At 31.7% G+C, this 20603-nt stretch overlaps 4 protein-coding genes and 1 pseudogene across 4 annotated transcripts in view; 3 read left to right on the top strand and 2 right to left on the bottom strand.

The window, feature by feature from the left end:
- The window catches only part of LOC104706677 (probable amino acid permease 7), a 3563-nt gene extending 2246 nt beyond the window's left edge, over window positions 1–1317 (bottom strand). Inside the window, exons 1-2 of the mRNA XM_010422885.2 lie at window positions 1143–1317; window positions 169–405 (exon numbers count right to left, since the gene is read on the bottom strand). Of these exons, the coding sequence (XP_010421187.1) occupies window positions 169–405; window positions 1143–1200 (295 nt within the window). The 5' untranslated portion in view covers window positions 1201–1317. The remainder of the gene's footprint in view (window positions 1–168; window positions 406–1142) is intronic.
- Window positions 1630–4254, bottom strand: LOC104706676 (annotated as a pseudogene).
- LOC104706675 (DUF724 domain-containing protein 10-like) lies at window positions 5717–8082 on the top strand. Its single transcript, XM_010422884.2, has 5 exons — window positions 5717–6251; window positions 6395–6844; window positions 7066–7126; window positions 7228–7322; window positions 7426–8082. Exons 1-5 carry the CDS (start codon window positions 5802–5804, stop codon window positions 8026–8028), a joined length of 1659 nt encoding a protein of 552 aa, XP_010421186.1. The 5' UTR covers window positions 5717–5801; the 3' UTR covers window positions 8029–8082.
- On the top strand, window positions 9466–11777 carry LOC104706674 (DUF724 domain-containing protein 8-like). Its single transcript, XM_019228691.1, has 5 exons — window positions 9466–9471; window positions 9854–10240; window positions 10458–10524; window positions 10619–10770; window positions 10915–11777. Exons 1-5 carry the CDS (start codon window positions 9466–9468, stop codon window positions 11536–11538), a joined length of 1236 nt encoding a protein of 411 aa, XP_019084236.1. The 3' UTR covers window positions 11539–11777.
- LOC104706673 (60S acidic ribosomal protein P2-like) lies at window positions 12689–13919 on the top strand. Its single transcript, XM_010422883.2, has 3 exons — window positions 12689–12856; window positions 12952–13030; window positions 13551–13919. Exons 1-3 carry the CDS (start codon window positions 12848–12850, stop codon window positions 13772–13774), a joined length of 312 nt encoding a protein of 103 aa, XP_010421185.1. The 5' UTR covers window positions 12689–12847; the 3' UTR covers window positions 13775–13919.

The following is a 20603-nucleotide window of genomic DNA, read 5'->3' as shown; positions in this document are numbered from 1 at the left end:
GGGGGGGGGGGGGGGGGGGCGGGGTTAAAGAGCACAGTACTTAGTCTTTTCCCATTGCATGTATTCAAATTATTGATTTCCAAAACTTTTTTTATTTCATTAGATGGACAGCTAGTACGCTAGTTGAACATATCAGAATGAAATCAGATTATGAGTTTTGAAGTTAACCTAAATAAACCTTAACGGCTTGAGCGTAAGAATTAAGTCGGGGGAGGCCGTTGTCAGGATCGGGGTAACGGTAGCAATCGGAAAGAAGAAAAGCAGAGAGAAGTGTGACTCCCGCGAACGCTATAAGCGCGGCCGGACCAGCGATCCAGCCAAGCTCTGCCGTTGCCCAAGCCAGCGACAACACTCCTGCTCCTATCACTCCTGTTATTATATGTGTCACAGCCGTCCATAACGTTCCTATTTTTTTTTTTATTCAAGAAAACACAACGTGACTATTATCAATTAGCAACTAAATATATATAATATACTGTTTAATTAAATGATCCCTTACATAATAAAATGGAAGTACACGACCCTTTTTGTAGACTATATAATTTTTATTAGTTGGTTACAAAATATGTTATATATTAAATATAGGTTGGTTAAAAAAAACATTATAGATTAAAGTCAATATGTAAGCTATCTGAATACACTTAAGAATATCCCAAAGAATATTTTTAAAGAGAATATTCCAATGATTTATACAATTTTCATGTATTGTTACAAAATATATACTGTTAGGCATAAAAATATATTTTTAGGCGTAGAAAGGAATAAAATCTTGGAAACTTATCACACTTAAGCGTGATTTCCGAGATCTTATTGTGCAACTGAAAATAAAATCTTACCTAAGCACGGGTCATATTAAAAAACTTTCACCAAACATGTTCAAAAATTAAAATAAAAACAAACAACAAACATAACCATTTCTCATACATAAAATTACAAAATTAACAATATAATACTTAGAGAATAAGTATTTTTTTCAAGTCATCATATTTAGCATATGTTTTTATTGCATAATGTTTTATCCAAAACAACGTTTAAAAATAATCATATAAATTATATTTTATTATAAAATTGTAATACAAATAAAAAAAATTCAATCCGTGCTCTGGTCCTAATCTAATCTAGTTAATTACTAAAGGGTTTACCTGTTCTTGTAGAAACTGAATCACGAAGTTGAGACTTGGCATCTTCTTTGATGTCCATTATTATTTTGGATGACGAAGATGAAGATGTTTAGTAGGTTTATGTATATATATTTATCGGGAAGACGAAATGAATACGTTTAATCTTCTTGGGGAAAGAAACTTTGCTTGAATGAGTTGAAAGACAGATGGTTGTAATTTACGTGTACTTATTTATAGTACTCGTGTTTCATGCGAATAACATAAGATATTTTTTTCGATGGTCGCATCTACCCATTAGTCATTGATTGGAATGGATGAAACTAATTTAACAGTTGAGTGGTCTATTTCTTTTTTTTTTTGCTTAGAATGCAAAAAGGAATATGTGTTTGCCATACTACTTTAAATTCTGTTCATCCACAATAACTTTATTATCAACTTTTTTATTTCAAGGATGGATTTCTCTAATATTCTGTTTGTTTGGTATATTATTCTATCGGTCTGTTCGTAATTGGCATTCTCATCTCAGCATATGTTATTATTACGTCAACCAGAGAAATAATACAAATACGTTAACCATCACTTATTTTTTGAATAGGTTATTATTTCTTTATGATGAGTATATCAAAATAAGTTGGTTAGTCATCTAGATTTCGCTCCGACAAGTCCATGGATCGATCCAACAAGAGACAAGAAAGAGACGAGCAAGCAAACGAAGCTGAAAAGTCGAAGAACAAGCCAAGGTCGCGTCCAAACACGGATCTTCCTCTGCAGTATACACATCTCCACAGGGAAATATACAGCCAAAGGCCAAAAGCCAAGTGCCCCCAACACTCCAAGTACTTCATTGAAGTATGGAAACAACATCGCTATCCCCGGTAGATCACCACATACGTCGTTCTCAGACACATCCTCATTGGATTCACTCTCACCATTCCTCCTCGTAACATTGGCCATTTTAAGCCGTAGAATCTGGCGACGAACTTGTTTTGTGGGTATTTTTCGGTTAGCCATCTCTCCATAGCCGCGTAAATTGGTTGACTGTACACCTACAATGATATTTTTTATATGTTAAAAATATCAAAATGTTTTTTTTAAAAAAATTAAAAAAATTGGTTGACAATTATCTTCTTTTTTCTTTCTAGTATATTAAAAATTGTGCATGGTTTGCTTTCTAAGCTGTGATTACGCATGTAAACAAAAAAATAGAAATTGACGTTTGAAACACTAGATGTGTTGGTTAGATTGGACCAGGGGTTTGTACGATACCTGATATCCACCTACTAAATGAAGAACAATGCAAGCGTTGGCGAAATCAACAAGCCAGAATGGCTCATAGAAGCCCAAACCGGTCAAGAGATTTCCCGGGGTGGAATCTCCAAAGGCCGCGTACCCAAAACATCCACAACAAAGGTAGAAGAATGTTGTGATGATTACCGCAGCCATAGAGGCTTTCTTCATCGTTTGCTTCTCCGCCGGTGGGGATTTCAATGTGTCCTGTCCTTGATTAGCAATTTAGCAGACTATTATGCTCTTGTGATTTAACGTACAATTTTTAGAATCTCTTGGAGTAGTTAATGTTTTTATTGTCTTACTTAGCATCAGTTTGTATGAAGGTAAATCATTTACCTGAATCTCAAGAAGTACTGTTGAGAAAGGATATGAAAAGGCAATGTTCCCAAGAGCTTGGAACACTAACCATACTTTTGCACCTCTGTTTTCTGCTGGACTTCCCTTTATGCTTCCCTCAATTTGTCGTTTTTCTTCATTTTAGAACAAAACAAAATATTCAATCATTTTCTATCTAAAAATCAATTAATGACAATAAAAGGAGTTAATTACCTCATCAACACTTAAAACTCTTATTAATTGGTTAGTGTCACAAGTAACAAAGCAATATTAATCTATATACAAGATCATCTGGCTTATCTTTACCTATGATTTTGTCAAAGGCGAGGCCGAGGCCAATGGAGGAGTAAGCAAAAGACATAATCGCAGCGACAATAGAGAGCCACAACATGTTGTGGAAATTAGGTATTTGTGACATAAAGATCTGCAGTAAATCAAACAAAAGCATGAAGTAGTTGTTGTTGTCTCCATATGAAGATGTTGCACTGTGTGTCCTTCTCTATGATAACAATTTGATCTCATAATCGCTCTGTAACGAAATGGAAGACCCTCAACATATCAATATTATTTCACCCAAAAGAAAAAGATAAATATTGTAAATCACAACATTTCTAAGAGACTAAAAAAAGGTGTAGGTTTAACATTATGTTACCTAACGCAAGTAGCTGTCACAATGGTATAAGCAATGCCACAACCAAACAGGGTAATGTATACAAAGAACCCACATACCATCTGATTCTTCTTTCCTGCAAATCAAATTTACTAACTGAATAAAATAAATCAATTTTAAATATATATATATATTTGTAGTAACCAAAATTGTAATCATAAATGGTCAGTGCTCATTCTAGACTACTACTATACCACTCGACCAACACCATCAGACCAATCAAACAATCTATATATGTTTAAAACTAGTTTACTTTGTGTGTGACTGTGAATGATAGCAGAATATGAGATCTGAACCTAAATACAAATTAACGGCTTGAGAGTAAGAGTTTAGCCGGAGGGGACCGGTTTCAGGATCGGGGTAAGTGTAGCAATTGGAAAGAAGAACAGCAGAGAGAAGTGTGACTCCGGCGAAAGCTATAAGCGCGGCCGGACCAGCGATCCAGCCGAGCTCCGACATGGCCCAAGCCAACGACAACACTCCTGCTCCTATCACTCCTGTTATTATATGTGCCACCGCCGTCCATAACGTTCCTTTTAAAAAAAATAAAAATAATAAACACAAGGTAACTATTAGCGACTAAATACACATTTAATTGCTCTAATTAATGCTCATGATTATGATGCTTTACGGATATCTACCTGTTCTTGTAGAAACTGAATCATGAAGTTGAAGTTCGGTTCGTCTCATAACTCGAGACTCGTCAACTTCTTTAGTGTCCATATTTTTTCTCAGACTTTTGTTTGTTATGGAAGATGAAGATGAAGATAAGTATAGTACTTATGTAGTTATGTTATGTGTGAAGATACATAGTACTTTATGTTATGTGCAGCTGGTTATGTGTGTATCTATGCGAGAAAAGGACATGGAAATATGTTATCTTCTCGAGAGTAGAATTATTGTGAACAAGACGACATATATGATTTGTCATTTACCATTATTATTGGTTAATAAAATGGATGGTCACGAGTCATTATTGATTGGAATGGTTTGACTTTTTCTTTCGTCAATCAACATCCCAACTTTTCATTAACCAAATAACAATTACACATTGTCTATATTCGGTAGGTTTAATCTCTAATTTTGTATTATATAATACCAAACTTAATGTGTGAAAGATCAAACATAACTCTTTGGTAGTCTATTGGTCACACCATTACTTTCTCGATTTTGATGTGTGAACAACAATTTAGCTTCGCTTTATATTTCTCTTTGAAACAGTAACTAGTAATTTAAAATGACATCTTTTTTAGAAAAGAGATAATGTGCACTACTGTCCTGTTTGTATAACAATTGCGGATGAATAATTTATTTGATGATACGTATAAACTTATTGCGCAAAAGAGTGAGTTTTTATCAGGAGAAATTGTCTTTTAGAAAAAAAATGATTGATTCAGTAAACTATATATCTCATGCAAAATTTAGAGGTTACGGGTTCAAGTATGGAACTACATAGTTATCCATGCTGTACAGTACAAAAAAATATTTGCATAAATTTTACTGTTATTTGTTAGTTATAAAATAATAATAAAAATTTTATTTTATTTATTCTATACATTTTATAATCTTTTACATTCTATACATTTATTCTATAAATTAAGTTTATAATATGCCTCCTTAAAAAAAAATACATCCCGAGGTAAAAAAAAATAAACTAAAAAATAATAATATACATATCAAGATGAGGAATCGAAATTGTATACAGTTGACAAAGATGATTTGAAATCGTTTTGTGTGAGGGAGAGAAACTGAATAGTTATTCTTTTATAGTTGTAAGTTGAGATTTTTGCTACATCAAAGAATTTTGTTCTTCTAAAATTTTAATTTTGTAGATTTTGACAATCACTTAGCGGTGCAACTGACGTAGATTGTTTCATCCTAATTTTGCGTTGTCAACATAAAGTTCAATGTATTTTTAATTCTTTAAAGTTCTATATTTTATCTTGGTCAGTTTATTTATAGTTAGGATTATTATTTGCAAAATATGAAAAGTTCTACCTTTTGTTTTTTTTCTGTGTGGTCATTATCTTGATTCTTTACATACTTTTTACCAATATCAAATTCTAAATGCATCAATTGTTTAATCTACATTTAAAAAGTGCAGTTTAAAGAATATACTAACAAATATTCTTTCAATTTTCAGCAAAAAATGGTTTGTCATAAATATTTTTAAATTTTTTTTGATATTTATTTTTTATTTTTTTTAAAACAATCTTTGGTTATTTTTCGAAAACCCACAAAACTATATTTAAAAAAAATATATTAAAAAATACATTTTTCCTTGCAGTTAACGCACGACTGCACGAGTGCCATCTTCTTCAGTTTTAAGGGTTTCTGTCTAACAAAGGTTCGATTTTTTCCTTTTTACAGTGAGTAAATCAATCATGGAGAAACAGTTTCTGAGTGAAAGGCTATCACTGAGAGACGGTTGTGAAGTCGAAATCTCTTACAAAAACAATGGCACTGAAGGCGTTTGGTACAAAGCCATTATCGAAGCAAAACCGCTCAGAGAACTCTGTGTTCGGTTCCTGAAGGAAGACTTCTCCACTCCTCTTAACGAACTCAGAGACAAAGTCTTGATTCGACCCATCCCGCCAAAAAATGTGCAAGCTTGCATCGATATCGAGATAGGCACCATCGTCGACGCTGATTACAAAGATGCGTGGTGGACTGGTTTTGTAGTCAAAGAGATTGGTGATGACCAGTGTTTGGTGTTCTTTGATTCGCTATCTGAGATCATTCAGTTTGGTAAAAAGCATTTGAGGCCTCATCTTGAGTGGGTCGATGAGAAGATATACTCATGGTGGATCATTAGATCAACACAAAATTCAGAGGTAATTGTGTTTTTTGAGGGTTGCTTGCTTCTCAAGTTTAAATCTTTCTTGCTATTGTTATCGAAAGTTTTGTTTTTCACTAATGTTTTGGGTAACTCTGATTGTGAAATCTTAATGAAAGACTTTAACTTTACTGTTAGTAGTTCTTGATGCGGTTAGCTGAGGAGCCTATGTTTAGTCCTGGAACAATGGTGGAACTAAGGTCTAAGATAAATGAAACTGATGAGTTCGTATGGGTACCTGCAATGGTTATTAAAGAGTTTAAAGAGGGTGATGATGGTGAGTTTAGGTATATTGTCAAGGATATGCCTTTGATCCGCAAGAGTTATGAGGGAAGACCAAACAAAACGGTCGATTTGCCTAGTCTTAGGCCTATACCACCTTTTTTTCGGGTTGAAGAGTATCAAGTGGATGAACTCATAGAGGTGTATCATGATGGTTATGGATGGCGTCAAGGACGGGTTACGGAAAGTCAAATACCAATGATGGGAAGGCTCTGGTGTGGATTGCTTATGGAGGCTACAAAGAAGAAAGTGTTGTTCAAAAAATCGGATCTTAGGCCTTTGAAGGTGTGGGAAGATGGTGTTTGGAAGGTATTTAACGTTTTTGATTCACTGGTTTTAGTCAACAACACTAGATTATTGTCAATAGTGACTAATTCGTGTGGATAATGGAAATAAGAAAACTGTCATTGTAGCTTTAGAACTTCAGCTCCTTTGACAACATTTCTTAGATGTGTAACAATGGTTTGCATTGGAAGTATTTGTTTTGTTATCTTCTTGTTGTGGTTTATGATATGTGTTATATGTTGCAGACAAGGGAATTGTCTTTAACTCAGGGATCAGGAGATAAGATGGGTGATTCTGTGATGAATGGTAAGTTGGTAACCCTCTCCAAAATCAAAGCGAATTCTACAAACACATTTTCAGTTTCTATATCATGAAAAATTGATCTTATAATTTCCACTGTTTTCCAGCAAATGAATCTGATCCACATGTAACTCCACCTCCAGGCATGACCATAACACCGTTGAAACAAGTAAAGGCTGAAAACGATTCAACACGAGAGAATGTAAAGTGGAACTTTTCGCTTTTACATTATCATTTCTCAATTTCTCGCTAGTTTGTTAGCTGGTGGCTTTATCATCTTAATCTTCTTGACAACTTCCGTGCAGGGAAATAACGAAGATATTAATCGAAAGAGGAAAAGAGAAGATAACCTTTGTTCTGTAGCAAAGGATACAACAATGGTTTTGCCCTTTGAGAAGAAGTCACCATTTTGGAAGATACTTGAATCAATGGAGGTGTTTAAAACAGTCCCACAAAGTCCTCATTTCAACCCATTGGTAGAGACTAGAGAAGAATCCCGAGAAATGTTAGCGGTTGGTATGATGTTTACCTTTTCTGGTTTACTTGATGAAGTCAAACTTCTGCCACACAAGGAGACCATAAGCTCATTCATAAGGATCAGTATTTCCTTGGACGAGTTAGAGAAACACGGGTTCAATGTAAAAGGAGCTAAGTCGAGAATCTGTAAGTTGTTGACACTTAGAGGTATGCAATCAAAGAAAGAGGATGAACTCAAAGGTGCCAAGAAAGTGACTGGAGATAAAGAGAGTGCAAAGGTTGAGAACAAGCGCAAGATTCTCGAGCTGCAAAGGCTGAATGAGGAGATGGACAAAGAGATAGCTGAGAGTATGTCATGTGAAGCAAAGATTGTCCAAGAGCTTGATGATGTGAAGCTTGAGTTTCAAGCAACTGCATCTGCTCCGTGGTGATAAAAAAATTATATGAGCTTTTTAAGCTAATCTCTCTATTCTGCACTTAAGAGATTGTTTAGGAAATTTTTTAAAATCTTGATGATTTGTTTTTTCTAATCTTGTAAAATCTTTCTATTTGATGAAAGAGTTTTCATAACTTTTGTTATGAAGGAAAGGATATAAAATCCTAAACCAATAACATAAAATTTGAATTCATTAACAATTCAAGATTCTTTTGTTTTACTTGAATAACATAAAACTTTTAATGACTTTATAAAACTCTTAATCCAATAACACTGATTTATCAAGATTTTAGATAACTTTTTACAAATTCACAACTAATAACACCAAATTTTTAAAGAGTTTTTAAAAGTCTTGATTGAATAACAACATATTTTACCTAACTTTTAAAGTCATTAAAATTCATTCTAAATCCTAAACCAATACTTCCCCCTTAGACGATATGTAATTGAAAAGACTTCGTTGGCCCTTTCGGATGATTATTAATGCTTAGTTTTAAGTTTTAACAAGTTAAAATTAAATCAACCACTTTTTGTGTTGTTCAGCGGTTATGCTTAGGGATTTATCTCTGATATACCCATCTCTCTTGTAGAGTTGATGCAAAATTTTCTTCTTTTTGTTTTCTTTTCTTTATTCATCTCTAATGAGATGAATGATAAATTTTACACTTTCCACTCAAATGTGGTAAAATTTGAGATGAATCTATTTTTCATTTACAATAAAACCTTTATAAATTTATACTTGATTAGTTAATAGTCACTATAGATTAATAATTTTTTCCGGTTCCAAATTGATTGACAATATATATATATATATTTTTCAAAATCTTATGTAAATATATTGTCCTTTCAATATTATAAATTAATAATCATATAAAATATCAATATATATATATATACATGTAAAGATTTATTAAAATATGGCTCTTGTGTTGTTATTTAATCTTAAATTTTCATTAATATTTGTCAGTGTTCATTTCCCATAGTTTTATTGAAATTGATTCTAATGAAATATTTATTTTAAAGATTAAGTCTTATTCTTTAAAAAATTATCAAGCAACTGATAAAATTAAATACTTTTATAAATCACCATAAAAAAAATACTTTTATAAATTAATAGAATTTTACTCAGTGGATATGCTCTTATTAGTTTATAAAAAATGTACTGTAAATTTGGTTATANAAAAAAAAAAAAAAAAAAAAAAAAAAAAAAAAAAAAAAAAAAAAAAAACGTACAGTTGTGCTTTCCCACAGTTAAAAAGAATCGCACCGTCTTCTTCCGTCGGTAATACTAAAGCGGTGACTACCGATCGATTTGGATGAAATCAAGAGTCGCTTCTTCTTCTTCTTATTTTATCTCTTTAGGGTTTTCGGGTTCTTCACTTTTAGGGTTTTTTTCAAGGATGGGGAGGTTCGCTATGGACGAGAGTCCTTAATGGAGGTAGGTTGTAAATTCGTAGTCTGTTATAGAAAGGTTCCCGAATCCAAGTATAGAATTCGAAATATCTTACAAGACGTTTGGTATAAAGCCATTGTAGTGGCAGAAGCGCCAAAGAAGTGTGTTCAGTTGCTTAAGGACGACTTCTCCACTCCTGTTTCGAGATTTTTGACAATTCCTCAGTCATATACCGACCGGTTCCTCCCAGAGTAGAGCATTTGGTCTGCTTTCGCATAGGCACCATCGTCGAGGCTGATTTTAAAGATTCGTGGGTTACTGGTTTTTTAGTCAAAGAGATTGATGATGCCAATTTCTTGGTCTGCTTTGTTTCACCACCTGGTATCATTCAGTTTAAGAGAAAGCATTTGAGGCTTCATCAGAGTAGGAGAGACCAAGGTTGGAACATACAAACAAAAGTGATGATGATGATGATGATGATAGTGACGATGCTGATAAGGATGATGATGAGTACAAGTATATTGTCAGGGTCTGTGATAAGTCCTCGAGCTACAATAGTAACAAGGCAAGGCCCAACAAAACTGTTGATTTCCATAGTCTTAGGCCTACATCGCCTTCTATTTCGGTTGATGAGTATCAGTCAGAGGAGTACGTAGAGGTGTTTCTTTATGGTTTGGGATGGCGTCAAGGACGAGTGATTGAAACTCTCCCTTATAAATGGTATACAGTGCTTTTAGAGCCGACAAATAAGGAGTTTCCATTCAAACACTCGGATCTTAGGCCTTTACAGTTTTGGGAAAATGGCGTTTGGAAGGTATTATAGAACATTTTCTTTGTCAATAATGACTAATCTGCGTGAATTGTATGCAAGAATCTTGAAAATATGAAACTACCATTTTCAGCTTTAGCACAAACTTAGCTCTTTTGAAACTGTCATTTCTTTTGATGTGTAATGATGGTTTACATTTAAAAGTCTTTGTATTATTATTATCATCCTCTTGTTGCTTCTGAATCTGTGTTAAATGTTGCAGACAAGGGAATCGTCGTCAACTCAGGGTCAAGGATCAGGAGATGAGACTGAAAGTTCTGTGACGAATGGTAAGTTGGTAACACTCTCCAAAATCTAATGGGTTCTCCAAATACATTTTTCAGTTACTGTATCATGAAAATTTGATCTGTCACTGTTTTCCAGCAAATGAATCTGATCAACCTTTAACTCCACCTCCGGGCATAACTACACCACAGTTGATACAAGTAGAAGCTGAAACTCAAAGAAAGGTACTCCCCGAGAAGACACTTCCAAGGAATCAGAATGGCTCGGGAGACGAGTCATCTCAAGAGAATGTAAAGTTAACCCTTCACTTAAAGATTATAATTCTCACTTTATCTGTAGTTTGTTAGCTTGTGGCACTTATTATCCTAATCCTCTTTACTGTTATTTTTCTATTGACTGATATTTCACATTTGGGATGATCAACTTCCGTGCAGGGAAATAGCGACCATATTAATCGAAAGAGGAAAAGAGAAGAAAACCTTTGTTCTGTTGCTAGTGTTGAGGAAGACAAAGCAATGGATACAACAATGGTTTTTCCCTTTGAGAAGAAGTTACCGATTTGGAAGACACTTGAATCAATGGAGATATTTAAAACAGTCCCACAAAGTCCTCATTTCATCCCATTAGTGGAGACTAGAGAAGATTCCCGTGAAATGTCAGCGGTTGGTATGATGCTTACCTTTTCTGGTTTACTCGAGGAACTCAAAGCTCTGCAACACGACGATCCCATGTGCTCATTACTAAGCCTCAGTGATTCCTTTTCCAAGTTAGAGAAACACGGTTTCAATGTAAAAGCACTTCAGTTACGGATCAGTAAGCTGTTGTCGCTCAGAGATAGGCAATCAGAGAACACAGATGAACTCAAAAATGCCGAGAAAGTAGCTGCAGAGAAAGAGTGCGTAAAGGCTGAGAACGAGCGCAAGATTCTGGAGCTGCAGAGGCTGAATGAAGAAACGGAGAAAGAGATAGCTCAAAGTAAGTCATTTGCAGCAAAGATTGTCCAAGAGCTTGATGATGGGAAGCTTGAGTTTCAGACAACTGCATTGGCTCCATGGTAAAAAAAAAGTGATATGACCTCTAAGCTAATTATTTTCTAGTATGTAAATGAAAACTTAGATTTCTGTAATTGAAAAGACTAGGTTGGCCCTTTTGCACGGATGGTGAATGATGTTTAGTTTTAAGTTTTAACTAGTTAACTAGGACCCCTGTTGCGCGGGGGAATATTTAGGGATAGATTTTTCTTTTACTTTTTCTGTTTGTTTCAAATAGAACAAAAGAGAGTGAAGTATATATAGTAAGACGGGATATGAATAAAATTAAATAATAATTAATAATATATTGTATTTGAATCGTCGGTTATGACTTCTCTTAGACTTAGTAACCACAAAAGAATGAGTAAATGTGATATTCATCTTCATTCTTCTAATTTTTTACCATTTAGATTTTTTTTCTACATTTTTCAAAAAAGCAATAAACACAATAGAACAAAACTGTTCTTAAATTGATGAGGAACAAATGGAAAAAGAAATAAACAAATATCAAAATTCGTTTTTATTTTAAAATAAATAAAAAATTATATTTCTTAATATTTCAATTTTTATATTTTCACAATATATTGACAGAAAAAAATACTTTTGATATGAATTTCATGTTAAACTAATTTTAAAACTTTATTTGAAAACTGTATGAATAGTAAAATAAATTTTAATAGATGTTTATATCGTAAATAAAGAGTAAAAATATTTTAAATTACTCTTAAAATTTTATTGTAGGTTATTAATTATTAATATTTAATATGACATATCTAAAATTTAATTAACAATTTTTATTTTAAAATCAAATGTAAAATTTATTATATGTATACTAAAAATTGTATTAGTATTATCATTGAAATTTAATTTCTTTAATATTTAATATATTTTTAAAAACATTTTTATTGTTTAATTATTATTTTGTTCTTTCTATGCAAATTTTTATTTCATTCCTTAAAAACTGTTTATTTCCTTTTAGATTGTTTTTTTTTTGTTTTTTTTTTGTGTTTTTTCTAAGTCGCAGTGGTACACTAATGGAATGATTTGAGTGATGGGCTTACGAGAAAAATACAAAACAACTTTAGAAAAAGTAGGCAAAGTAAGAATATTGTAGAGCTGTCCATTACATATTACATAGAAAAACATGCGTCACATGTTGGTTCTCATCATCCTCTTTTTACCAAAAGCCACCAAAAACTTTTGTCAATTGTCAATCAATACCCCATTTTCATTTTCTCTCTTTTCTATACTAAAGAAAGAAGAAAAAAAAACTATTTCTTTGCCTTTCTCGATCTCTTCTCTTCTTTACTTTACTTCTCCAAGATCCCAAGACCAAATGGCTCAGGTTCTTCTTTTCTCATATCTGTTTTAAAAATTGAATATGATGATATATCTCTTTCTCCTAAATTGTAAATTTACTTTTTTGTTGGATTTGTATAGAAAGTGGTGTTGAAGGTTTTAACCATGACAGATGATAGGACCAAGCAGAAAGCCATAGAAGCTGCAGCTGATATCTTCGGTGATTACTTATTAACTATATTTTCACTTTTGATTTGAAACTCAGTTCTTGATTCTGGGTTTTAGAGCCGTAGTTATGTTCAATCTATTTTAGAAACTTTTTTTTAAGGATTTGGAGAGTAAACGTTTGCTGCTGGTTTTGTCACTCAACTAAATTACCATTATTTAGCTAAGTTATAGTATGAAACAATCGTTATGAAATCTGGTTTGATGCTATAATTGCGTCAAGATTCTTAAGAGCTTGGATTATTTGACCTTTCTTGACCCATAGTCAACGAAGTGTTATTTTATGGGCCGAACAAATCAGGATTAGTTTGGGCCTAGTTAAGGCTGGCTGATATGGAAACTACGTTGTCTGCCTTATGGGTTATTTGTAGATAATGGGATTTGTAGTAAGGTACGGTAACAAAACTGATTTTAAGTGTTATTTTTTTCCATTAGTTTCAAAACGATAACTGTATGATCAAAGATGATACAATGTACTGTAGTAGTCTTATGCTAAGAGGATTGTGTTTAAGCAGGAGTTGATTCGATAGCAGCTGATATGAAGGATCAAAAACTGACGGTGATAGGTTCGATGGATGCGGTTGCTGTGGTAAAGAAGTTGAAGAAGGTTGGTAAAGTCGATTTGATATCGGTTGGACCGGCCAAAGAGGAGAAGAAAGAAGAGAAGAAGGAAGAGAAGAAAGAGGAAAAGAAAGAGGAGAAGAAGGAAGAGAAGAAGGAAGAAGAACCTAAGAAATGATTTATAAGTAATGACTCGATCCTATATATTATTGTAAAACGCCTAAATTTTTGTCATCTTGATTCCATAAGTCTAAATCATTGAATAATTTTGTGGTATAAATTAATTGTTCAATAGTTTGTAATAAAACTAAAAATTTATGACATTTTATTTTTTTAAGGGAGCGACCAAAATCAAATGCAAAACGTACAAAAAAACATAAGACTATTATTGCCATCTGACATAAGTAAAAGAGATGTTCCATACCATATTAATGTGAAACCTTTTAACAAATTAATTGCAACCGCAAAACTAGTGTATATCAGCAGTGTATATGTAGCTCCGTAATAAAAAAAACTCGAAGATTTGTTCAACATTAAGTCATACGGAGATGTGTACTTAAACTATAAATGGATCGAAAACTCAAAGTTATCATGTATAGTATTATTACAATATTACTCATGGAAGGAAAAAAAAATCAAGTTTTAATTAGTAACTAAATCGCATAACAGATTCTTTTCAAAAAATTGGTAAGAACAAGGACTCATTAACGAGTACTTGTAAGTTACCTTGGTTTTACTGTAAATAGCAACTATTAGCTACCTTTTCTGTTATAGCATTATGAATATTAATTATAAACCGGATTTGGCATATACTAATATAGTATGATTAATAGGATTCATTAACTTTGCCGATTTTACATAAACAATAAAATTTTACGGTTTTGATAAGAAACAAGATTCGCGCAAAAGAAAATAAGAAATCTATACTAAATAAATCTAGCTTGTAAGGTTGTCCACCTAGGATTTAAAACATCCAAATATCACTACTTAACATTTTTTAAATTTTCAGAATTTTCTATATTAAAATATTTTTTAAACGACCAATCGCGATAAGACAATTCAATATTTAACATTTTTGAAATTATGTTAAATTTCTATATTAAAATACTTATAAAGGGTATTTACAACGTCCCACATCGGCTAGAAAAATTTAGACAATGACTGAGAATCATTATAAATAAGACTAATATGTTTCCAACTACGAATGAGCATGAAGCTTGATTTATCAGGCGTCCAAATTTAAAAATTTGACAAGTTTAAAATATTATAATTATTGAAACTTTTTTAAAAATATTATAAATACCTCCATAGAAAGTTTAAAATATTATAAATATTTAAACTCTTAAGTATTATTAATATGTAACTCTAAATTTTTTTTAAAAGTTCAAATATTATAAAGATTTAAACTTTATGGGATGTTTAAAAAGATTATAAATATTTAAAAAATTCAGTCGGGATTTGACATGTCATTCATTAACATTTTTTAAATTTCTAGAATTTTCTATATTAAACGACCAATTGAGATCAGACAACTCAATATTTAACATTTTTGAAATTATGTTAAATTTCTATATTAAAAATACTTATAAATAAGTGTCTTTAAAACGTCACACATTGACTAAAAAGTTTTAGACAATGGCTGAAAACCATTATAAATATGACTAATATGCTTCCAACTATGAATGAGCAGGAAGCTTGATTTATCAGGCGTCCAAATTTAAAAAATTTAAAAGTTTAAAATATTATAATTACTAAAACTTTTAAAACTTTAAATATTAGAAATATTTAAACTTAATAGGATGTTTAAAAATATTACAAACACCTCCATTGAAAGTTTAAAATATTATAAATATTTAAACTCTATAAGAAGTTTAAGTATTATTAATATTTAACTCTTAAAAATTTAAAACATGTTTTTATGGATGACTTTATAGATGATTTGATATTGTTTCTGTAAAATTATCGTTTGAGTAAAAGGAAGAAGGATTGACATCACAAGATCTTGATTTGATGTTGTTTGAGTTAATTTTTCAGGTTTAAAGAAGAAGGATCGATGACAATCACACATGTTTTATTAGCTATACATGTGTTCATATTACTTTCTCTACAAGTAATTTGCAATTTTGTAGTATTAAGGATTTTGTTTTGAAATGTTTCAATACATGTGGATCTAAAACTGAGTAAGTATACAGGTGAAAGTATCAATAATTGGGTGCATGTAGTGACTAAGCTGGTCTATAAAATTGCGCAAGTTTTACGAGACAAGAGGCAATGATTTTGTATTAGAATTTGATGGGTTAACAGGTTGTGTGGTAGTCTAAAAAAAAGGTTTTAAATGATTATTCAGTGGAAAATGTGAGGAAGCTGATGAGAAAGAGGAAGAAGAAGAATATAATGAAGAACCGGACGGTAAAAGTAACGATGACATTTATCATGAAAATTTGACAATGAAATTGATGAGAAAGAATATGAAGAATAAGAAAACAGTGAAAAATAAATCACGAAGACATAAATGGTGGTGTTCAACTAAATATGAGAAACAAGATTAATTCATGATTATAAAAATGTTTTGTTTGTCTGATGGTCAAAGAAACGGTTTAGGATATGCTAGGTCACCAGTTAGATCCATCTCGCCTCGACGTCCAATTAATTACATGATTCTTTTGATCAGATTTAAATCTTTAACACAAGTGACTTTTATATTTTTAAAAAGTAAAATTTTCACCAATCAATTGTAATTTAAAATTTTATATAAGCTAATATTTCAAAATTGTCATCAATCATATATAATTTTTACTAAAATATATCAAATAAACCTACGCGTAGCGTGGATTCAAAACCTAGTGTTGTTAAAAGTTAAAGAGTTTCTATGATAATCCTCTAAGGATTTGTATATCTTCTTTGTTTGCAATTTTAGTTTCTATTTTCAGTTTGGTTGCAATTTGTATGAGATATTTGTTTTGTTGCCTCTGTGAATAAACCGATGTTTGAAAAACTTTTTGCTGCTATATATTGATTGGACTTTCACTACGTTTCCTCTATTTTGTGTTTGTTTTGTTTCAGTGTGGTTAAATCATTTCTCTTTCTCTCATATTCTAGGCTTTAGAAGAAGCTGATCCTGCACTTGCCCTTGCTGTCAAGAAAGCGAGAGAGCTGATTTTGGCTACGAAGATTATGTCTCGTATACTCAATAAGAAGGTCTACATCACAGTGGACACTTACGAAGGCTTTCGTCTCTTTGTTTCTTTAGAGAATCTGCTGTTGTTGCTCCTAACCTAAAATTAATGATCGATCGTGCATCAACGATGCTAAAAAAAGAGAAAATTAAAATTATGTTATGAATATATTTGGTGTAATTTCTTATAAAAGAGAAATAGGTGTACGGATAAAAATTTATGAAAGTTATTTAATATAATATAAAAAAGAGAATTTGTTATAAATATCTTCTTTAGGATACCTTTTTCAAAAAATTTACCTTTTTTGGTGTACTTTTTCAAAAATATCTTTTTCATCTATCCATTTTCAAAAATAAACTTTTTTAAATATCTTATTATATAAAGTTGGGTTTTGAAAGTTAGCAATTAACAAGATTTTAACATGTGTCAAGTTTATATCAATCTGAGATTTTGACATGTGTAAAAGTTAATATTTAATAGGAGAGATTTGAGATTATAACAAAAAACAAAATATTTTGTTTTAAACAATATTAATAATATAAAAAGGTAATTATAAAAAAATTACAATTTTTTTTAATAATTATAAAGAGATTTTATATATATACATATATATATATTTCATAAAATTCGAAACTATAACATTATTTACTTATTTTTAATTTTAAGTTATTAATTCTACAAATAATAAAAATGGAATTAGTAAAATATACATTTAATTGTTAATTCTAAATTTTGTAAATACTCACTTCTAGAAACATAATTCGTGCTAAAATCCTAGATAACTTTAAAAGACTCAAAAGCATCATACAAAACAAATCAAAAGATTCAAAAAGACACAATTATATCATGGTTAAAAACTGCAAAAATATGATAGATCAATATAAGCAGAATTATTATAGCGGAGGGATAATCAAAGCAAATTTGGATTTGAAGAAGAAGATCTAATGACGTTACCTCTTTCTTCATGCGAGATAGAGCTGAGTGAAACCTTTCGAAGAAAGCGGATATGAATTTCTCCGTGAAGTCTTTCAAGAATCAGCTATCTCTCCTCTGTCAACTTCAGGTCGTGAATAGCCGGTCAAAAACTCGTGGACTTCGTGGCGAGAGCATGGCGAGGTAGATTCGATGATGAATCGCAGACGATTGACTTCTTCATGGTGGTTTTCTGATCAAAGAGAGCGAGATGAAGAAGACAAGAGTGATTTGAAATTGTAACAAACAAGAGAGTGCGTGAGACGTAGAGAATGATAGAATCCGATGCATTCCAGTCACAAAATGTGCCATTAGATCTTGTGACCGAGAAATGGTTGGAGAGAGAGAAAAATCTCACGGTACTCTAAAGAAAATTGTTTGGAAATAAAAATTGAATGGCTACTTATATATGTCATCAAAAACCATACTTAGCTAGCCTTATGGACACTACGAACCCTTTTTGGGCATATGGCCCCTAACAAATATCCAATTCCCTCTTTTCATTGTCAGTTATTTATTTAGTCAGCCACATAAAAAAAAAAAGTCAAGGAATATGATATTTTCAAATATGAATCGCATTCACTTTATTTTTGACCTGTTTTAACTTTTATAATATATTTTTTTACTGCAAAAGGTACAAAAAATAAGTTTTACAATTGCAAAAAAACGTAAGACTATTATTGCCATCTGACATAAGTAAAGAGATGTTCCATACCAGATTAATGTGAAACTTTTTAACAAATTAATTGCAATCGCAAAACTAGTGTATAGTATGGGCCTGACTGGTTCAAACGCTGCGGTTGCGGTTGCGGTTGCGGGAGATTGCGGAAGCGGGCGATTGCGGTTTCAAGCGTTATTAAGCGTTTTGAACGACTGGTTTAGCGGTTTAAAATTGGTGCATTTGCGGGAGGTTTACGACTGGTTGACCAGCGGGTGCAATAGCGGTTGGAACATAATAAATGTGATATATAATTATATAAATGTTTTAAAATATCAAAAACTTTATTAAACTTGATTTATAATTAAAATTCATTAAAAATACTAAAATAATTATTAAAAAATAAATAAATTTCATAATGAAATACTTATTACTTTATGCATTTGGATTTTTACCAAAACTTTAATTAAGTAATTTGATAAATGACTAAAACATATGTTTTAGATCGTAGATCTTCTTTCTTAAATCTCACACACTCAATAAGTTTTGTGGGGCAGTATTTGCATCGGTAGTAATGATCAAATGAGAGTTGAGAAGAGTCACTCGTGATTTGTTTTTATTTTTCACAAATAATCTTATTTTCTTAAATTTCTGATGAAACGTTATATTTATTTAGATTTTTTTGAACTTATGTGCGATGTGCCATTAAATTTACATCAAGTTTTCTGGGTTATTGTTAATTGAAATATTATTTTCTTCCAATTATTTATTTTTTTAATATTTTTAATCTTATCCGTACTTCATTTTCTCTCATCCTTAATGAATAAAATAGTTAGGTAAAAAATATATATAAAATATATTTCATTATCATTGATTTGTTTCAAATTTTTTTCAAAAAAAAAAAAAAAAATTTGAAACGCAAACGCCCGCAACCGCAAACGCTTGCGGGAACCAGCTTTTGGAATTCAACGGTTGGGAGCGATTGGGAGCGACTGGGAGCGATTGGGAGCGATTTGTGTGATTGGCCCCAAACGCTAGCAACCGCCCGCAAACGCAAACGCAGCGTTTGCGGGAGCTAGCGGGAGAACCAGTCAAGCTCTATATGTAGCTGCGTAATCACAAAACTCAAAGATTATTTCAATATTTAATCATATGGAGATGTGTACTTAAAACTATATATGGATCGAAAACTCAAAGTTATCAAAAATTAATTTTTAATTAGTAACGAAATCGCATAACAGACTCTTTTCAGAAAATTATTCTAAGGAATTGGTAACAACAAGGACTCATTAACGAGTACTTGTAAATTACCTTTGTTTTACTGTAAATAGCAACTATTAGCTACCTTTTCTGTTATAGAATTCTCGATATTAATTATATACCGGATTTAGCATATACTAAATATATTATGATTAATTGGATTCATTCACTTAACTTTGCCGATTTTACATAATTAAAAACTTTACGGTTTCGATAAGAAACAAGATTCGCGCAAAAGAAATGTTGTTACAAGTTATATATTTAAAGAGTTCCTTTTAGGTTAGGGCTATCTATATAATTAAGTAACGTAACGTAAAGTATCCTATATTTCTTTTATTTTCTCAGTATTTCTCTAACTTTTTTGTTAACCATATGACGTCATGGGAGTTGGTGAACATTGGTTGGTTTATACAACAAACCAAAACAAATTAAAAAAGAACATAATTAATAAATAAAATATCATAATTTGAGTTTGTCCATATTTATCCGGTTGATTGGATACTATTTTTTGAAACTCTATATGTATATAACAAACCCCCCGGTTTGGTAACATTTTAGCTGAGTAGCAAACCGGTTATACTGCCTAATCACGGTTCCGTGTTTCTAATGTCCTCTACTCCTCTTTAAACAACATTCGAAAGGTCCCACTCCTATAATTCTAAGACTTATCGATTTGTCGTTGAATCCTTATACTTCGAAAACATTTCTATTTGAGTACCAAAGCTATGTAGAGAGAGGCCCAATGCCCATAATGTTATATCGTAACGATATCTATAAAATGCGAATCAAACGATCAATGGCCACTGCAACACTATCGCTCGTTGAAGTAATTTGAATGTTTTAAACATCATGAATTATTGATTGGAGTACGTAAATTTGATGAAGAAACATATGGGGTGAAATTTGTAAATATAAATAACATATGGATGGATTTTATAAAT

This window comes from Camelina sativa, chromosome 8, assembly GCF_000633955.1.
Source record: "Camelina sativa cultivar DH55 chromosome 8, Cs, whole genome shotgun sequence".
In the NCBI taxonomy this organism is placed as follows: domain Eukaryota; kingdom Viridiplantae; phylum Streptophyta; class Magnoliopsida; order Brassicales; family Brassicaceae; genus Camelina; species Camelina sativa.
This window is presented reverse-complemented; position numbering and strand designations above follow the sequence as displayed.

Bases quoted from the DNA above. Each gene is read 5' to 3' on its own strand.
- LOC104706675 (XM_010422884.2), top strand. From the start codon at position 5,802: ATGGAGAAACAGTTTCTGAGTGAAAGGCTATCACTGAGAGACGGTTGT. The intron at 6,845-7,065 runs GTATTTAACGTT...TATATGTTGCAG, and splicing joins GGGAAGATGGTGTTTGGAAG to ACAAGGGAATTGTCTTTAAC. The intron at 7,127-7,227 runs GTAAGTTGGTAA...ACTGTTTTCCAG, and splicing joins GGGTGATTCTGTGATGAATG to CAAATGAATCTGATCCACAT.
- LOC104706674 (XM_019228691.1), top strand. The intron at 10,241-10,457 runs GTATTATAGAAC...TAAATGTTGCAG, and splicing joins GGGAAAATGGCGTTTGGAAG to ACAAGGGAATCGTCGTCAAC. The intron at 10,525-10,618 runs GTAAGTTGGTAA...ACTGTTTTCCAG, and splicing joins TGAAAGTTCTGTGACGAATG to CAAATGAATCTGATCAACCT.
- LOC104706673 (XM_010422883.2), top strand. The intron at 13,031-13,550 runs GTGATTACTTAT...GTGTTTAAGCAG, and splicing joins AGCTGCAGCTGATATCTTCG to GAGTTGATTCGATAGCAGCT.